The sequence below is a fragment of the Echinococcus granulosus genome, assembly GCF_000524195.1.
Source record: "Echinococcus granulosus chromosome Unknown EG_S00077, whole genome shotgun sequence".
Classification (NCBI taxonomy): domain Eukaryota; kingdom Metazoa; phylum Platyhelminthes; class Cestoda; order Cyclophyllidea; family Taeniidae; genus Echinococcus; species Echinococcus granulosus.
This window is the reverse complement of record NW_020170457.1, coordinates 202,662-208,378: the sequence shown is the minus strand read 5'-3', so window position 1 is coordinate 208,378 and position 5,717 is coordinate 202,662. Positions and strand designations below refer to the sequence as shown.

Sequence of the window (5,717 nt, the reverse complement as noted above, 5' to 3'; positions counted from 1 at the left end):
GGGAGATCGGATCATAAATTTTGCAGCGATATTTGACAAACACATGCCTACATTCTGCCAAAACGTAGTCACTGCTAACAATGGACGATGGAAAAAAAGACTACCCTTGCAGCACCCCTTAAAAAGTACCACCGGATGCATCCCACGGGAGTTGGGATAAAAAGTGGTTTAACATTTTTGGGCAAAACGTCGGTTCCTCTCGTATTTATCAAGTGTTAGCAATCAAAGTGGTTAGAAATTGAAAACCATCCGCTCCATTCATCCCCAATCGCTGACCATCTTCAGGTCAATTAATGTGAACCACCATCGAAAACCATGCAGAATGCCACTTTTTTCCCAAATTTTCCGTGACGATCAGTTTCGCGGCAGATCAATTGAGGAGCGCTACTGACTACTCATTTCTTATGTCCACCATTCTTACAATTGGTAGGATTTGCCTTTTTTTATTCAACGCAACTCATTGCATCTTGCTCGAAATGGTGGGGATTAAGAACAAGGATGACTTAAAATCTAGCCGCACCAATTGATAGAAGAGTAGAATAAGTCTGAATGTGGGGGCTAATCGGGAAGAAAATTAATGAACTACACAACAGCGTCTAGTAGCTCAAAACAGAGTGAAGCAGCGCGTAGGCGATTTTATCAGTCAAAGTTGGGGGAAAAATAACTGCAACTGAACCACCTGTTAAAATAGAAAAGTTCGGAATGATACAGATTTTACGAGACACCGCATAGATCATAGAAGTGGAAGTTTTGTTTAACTTCCATACACTAGAATGCATGTACGAATTTTAAGTCGTCATTTATTAATTTAAAGTGTGTTTAGAATCGAGGTCGCCAATCTGGAGGCAAGGAAGACAGGAAACCCTAAACGTAAACCTCACTTGAGAGAAAGTAACATCGCTGCATCATTCTCGGAACACTGTGAGTGGAATGTGGGCTCTCAAGGCACAAATTATCCCTCATTGCCACACGCTTGACACGGGGATAAAGTTCTTCATGATAGAGCTATCGTTGATGGATTAAGAAGACCTTTGTGGCTGACACGAAGCACTCCGGACGTTCTTCAGACTGTAGTCGAGATCGCAGAGCATGACAAGGGAATGCTGGCGTTTTGTGACAACAGGGGGGTACTAATTGTAGAGACCGCAGGGCATTCAAATGCGTACAGAATTTCCGTCTAGAATGATTATAATTACCTGGGAAGATTTTGTGCCTTTTAAATAGACCTATTGATACAAAGCGAGTGAAAGGAGCAGGCCTCACACACACTAATGCTATTTCCCTCTGTTTAGCAAAGCAATATGTGAGTCATTTTTATAACCCTTGATAAAAATTGAGTAAGTCAAACTATTTATGCAAAAGCTACAATCTCCCTACGTATTTACACTACGTTTTTCTAAGATTTTGCCCCAGTTCCATTATGTTACTTCGCCATTGGTGCATTTAAATTACGCCAGGTTGAATACAAAGATGTTATTGGCCTCTTTGGAATGTGGCCTTATTGATTAAGAGGCCGCGTTAACCATAATTAATGCCTGTAGCACAAGCAAACAACAAGTTACGCAATTTGTGTGCATACGCATATTTCATTACTAAAGGGAGATTTATCTTGCAGAATTCTTATAAATTGCGCTAATGTTTAATGATAACATTATGATATACGTAAAAAGCTGACAGCATGAATGCATTGATCAGATGCACAAAGTTGGTGTGCGTGGATAGCAACAAAGTAAATGGCTATGCTCTGCAAAAAGTAGATAGTCAATTATTTGTGAATCATATTTAGACCACAACTTTGCTAAAATCAAGGCTATCATGTAACCAAGCCCTCATTCAGCTTTCCTATGCACACTGAAAGTATTTTTCCTTTTCTCTCTCTGCCTGTTTTGAAAGTTATTATTCAGCACTAATGGCTTTGACTGTGGCAGATTGGACAGTAGCAGGAGGTAAGTACATTCAAATGTTAACCTTTGAGCAGGCTAATAGACAGCTTAATCAGTGAGTCCTGATTGTCTCTTTATTGGATTTGTACACCGAAGAACACATTCATTGAATGGAATGCTGCTTCTGTAAGCTTGTTGATGATTGCGTTCATTAATCACAGACTGGCAACGTACATGCAAAATCCACATTAATCTGTCTTACCAGTCAGAGATAGTCAAACATGATAAGGCACCACCTATCATCCTTTGGATTTCCTACCTTTTTCTGTAGAAATACGGGTTTGTAATCGTCACACGTTTGAAATGCATTCTTGCTGAAAGTGTTCATCATCTGATTCCTATAGCAAGCCCTATCACCACAGATTGGATGTTGCATTGCTCTACTGAAGTAATGCTGCATATCAAAAACGGTAAAGATGTATTTCGTGACTGGATTAGACCCAAGGTCTAATGCAAACACGAAAGAACACATCGTTTATGGATAATACTTTCAGAAAACTTGAATTCCGCACATGTTACTTATATTACATTTAAGTAGATCAGTATTAACATCAGGTGAAAAATATTTAATACGCCTATGGTTCTCAAGACGATACAAAAAAGATAGTAGATTAGCCTGTTTTTTAACCGATAAGTAGCTTAAAATTAAATATCCTTGTAGAACACACTTTATGTCTAAAATTTTGGAATGTTATTTGTAAATCTTCGTAATTCTTAATTTAAAAATGCTAAAAATGGATCCAAAAAATTGTCTTTCTGGAAGGCATTTTGCATTTTCAGATAGAAAAAAGTAGATATTTGGTGACCTTGACCGAATTCTCCCTACTAGTATGGTATTCAGCTAGCAGGGTTCCTGTTTCTCCTACTCGAGTCCAATTACGTTCAAGAGGGCACAGATGGAATTTTGTAGCGTTGTGGATTAAGAATAAAGAAAGAGAATGCAAACCAACATAAAGTAGAATTTGCACTAAAGACTAGTTGCATGCGCATCCCACCTGTAAGTTGAAATCATCCTTCTATGAAGAGGTGGTGGATCCTAATAATGGACAGGCTGTAACGGTAGTCCTGATGTGTTCACCAACCTTCAAGGTTTTGTGAAAAATATAAAAAAGCACAATCGTATGCCATCGTTTGGTGTTAGGTCAGGGCATGAATGTAGTGATGAGGTAATCTTAAGGTGCCACCTTTTTGGGAGCCCTCAATCTAAAGTAGGTATGTAGAGGGTCCCGAGACGATGCGTTTGCCGATGGCCTGGAGGGGGAGCAAGAGGAAGATAGAGAGGAAAGTAGAGAGAGATTGAGTGGGAGAGAGAGGGATATCCGTGGAATGTACAGATGCACCAAATGTTACATTTCACAAATGTACTTCAAATGAACTTATTTCAAAAATTGCTGCACAAAGAGCACGAAAACATTCTTCCATATTTCAAATGCAAAACAAGGAAGGCACTTCTAAACCACCGACAACAAAATTTATTCACTACTTTGGGAGTTGCATAATATCTCATTTAAATATCCCGGCTGCACTTTTCCTCTTTTCAATTACTTTTCTTTGAGATGTCAAAATGAAACAATTTTTCGGTTTTAGAGAAATTGTGATTAATGGACACGTAAATCCTTCTTCATCCTTCTTACCTTCCTTTCAGGTCTTCCACTGATTAAGCAAAATATAATTGATGACGGAGGAGTTTGGATAATAATGAGACAAAATGCGGTCCTCCTAGAAGTGCTTAGACGTAAAAAGGAACAAAAAACAGCGTATTCTCTCACAGTTTTACTCTGCGGCCTATTTTTGTCTTTGAATTGCTTCAGGGTTCTTGCAACATCGAAAGGCAACAGTCTCTGGACCTTACATATGGTTTTAGGAAGCATATTCTTTAACTCTGCAAATGGAGACAGATGCCATTCTTTTGTTTGCTCTTGTGGGGATTAAGTCATCCCAGTTATTAATAAGATGGAACTCCTTTTAAAGTAGTATTAATAATGACGTATTTTTCCTACAAAAAGGGCGAAAAATTGTTCTAGAATGAGTGGTTTGGCTTGAGTACTCTGGAAGACGTTAATCATGACGGAGAGAAACTGTAAGCCAAACACGATTTTGTTGTCCGGGTATCATACCAAGATTTTATCCAAAAAATCTGCACCAATCTTTGAGGAGTGTACAAAACTGCAGCTTAGGCCAGTAAAAGAGACCAGGTATAAAAAATCAAGGTCAAACATGATGATACACCTGTCGTACCGTACTTCTGCACAATCCCCAAAAACACAATATCCCAAGGTATAGACTCACTGTGGAACACCGTCGAGTCTTCAACACCCCGCCTTAAATAAAGCCCTTATTAATGTACTGCTCCGCTTAGAAGAGACGATACTAATTCGAACTCCCGCACAGCTCTTCCATTTGCAAAGTTAAGAAAAGTCAAGTTCTAGCACTTTCCATGCTTCTAGTCACTCTTTCATCTCCCAAGAAGTCATTTAGATTCAATTGATACTTTAACTTGAATCATCCATCAATCTGATGGCAAACCCCGTTTAAGCATTTGCATCACATGGTGAGAAGCCGACGACTGTACGCCAGCGTCGCCAGTAGTTATGAATGGGTGTTTATGTGCTTGAGGTTGAGTCCTGTCTAGCTCTGAAAAGGAGCAATAAGTAAACAAAGGCTTGGATTGACACCACTAACTGCCGACGTGTATGCGTAGGCTTGGAAGATACGGCAAGTGCGCCAATGGCAGCCGTCTGAACAAAGGAGACTTGAGAATTCACTTTCTAGTTTTCAGTCCTGCCTACATGCATGATTTGATTGACCTTGGCCTTCTAGTGAAGGTAAGCAAAATTCGGATCTACATGAATGTCACTTTGGAGAGACCAAGCAAGTGAGCAACGTTTTTCAATGTTTGCGAGATGTTAGAATGAAGTATGGAAATTTCTGAAAAACCGAAATAAGAAGGTTTTTGGGTTTGGAAGCATCCCTAACAATTAACCGTTACCTCATCCAAGGTTGGTGCTGACCAGTTAAGCATCTTCAGCACCATTTTAGTCAACAAGAAAACGCAAAAGCAGCAACCATTAAAGATGACGTGTCTTCATTGTTATTATGCATTTAGAATAAAATCATCACAGCAAGCAAATGATCCGAACCAACTGTATTCAGAATGGTAGGTTCCGCTACAGACCAACGCCTACCACCTACCACCCACTGCCTACTGCCTAATATCGAGACTCCACCACCTACCCTGTACTGCGTACTGTGTACTGCATACTGCGTACCACACGCTGCGGACCATATCTTCCCTTCAGACAAACAATACATCTCAGAGGAAGGTCTACCATTAGCACTAGAAACTCGTTCCAACTCAACTCACACCCTTGCTAATCGCAAATCAAATCCACATCCACGTGGTTAACTGCTGATATTCGAAGATGACGACGACGATGGTGGTGCTGATGATTCGAGACTTCATGATGAGAGCAGTTGCATGATGCTGAGATGAGGCATGTCTGTACTTCGTAGTGCATGCGAATAAACAATCACACAACCATATTCCATTGTTCCCACTTTTGATTTGTCGATCTCAAAGCCTTGTAGAATGCTCTGCTTAATTCTCCCCACCTGCCTGTGATCTGAGTGCACTCACGTCTTCCACTTCCTTATCAATTTTAGCGCTCCTCAGTCCCATGTCCTGTCCTCCCTTACAGCCTTGTAAGACAGGAGGTGTTGCTCTTTCAGAGGCCACTAGCACTTTATCACTTTACCCTAGAAGCCTCCACATTT

General features: G+C 40.2%; 1 protein-coding gene across 1 annotated transcript; it reads right to left on the bottom strand. All coding sequences in view use genetic code 11, as the record gives it.

The window, feature by feature from the left end:
- Positions 1–1,274: 1,274 nt before the first annotated feature.
- Positions 1,275–3,071, bottom strand: EGR_07441 (hypothetical protein; the record flags this gene model as incomplete). Its single annotated transcript, XM_024496690.1, has 4 exons — positions 1,275–1,322; positions 2,203–2,390; positions 2,472–2,618; positions 3,026–3,071. 4 exons carry the CDS (start codon positions 3,069–3,071, stop codon positions 1,275–1,277), a joined length of 429 nt encoding a protein of 142 aa, XP_024348896.1.
- Positions 3,072–5,717: the final 2,646 nt, after the last annotated feature.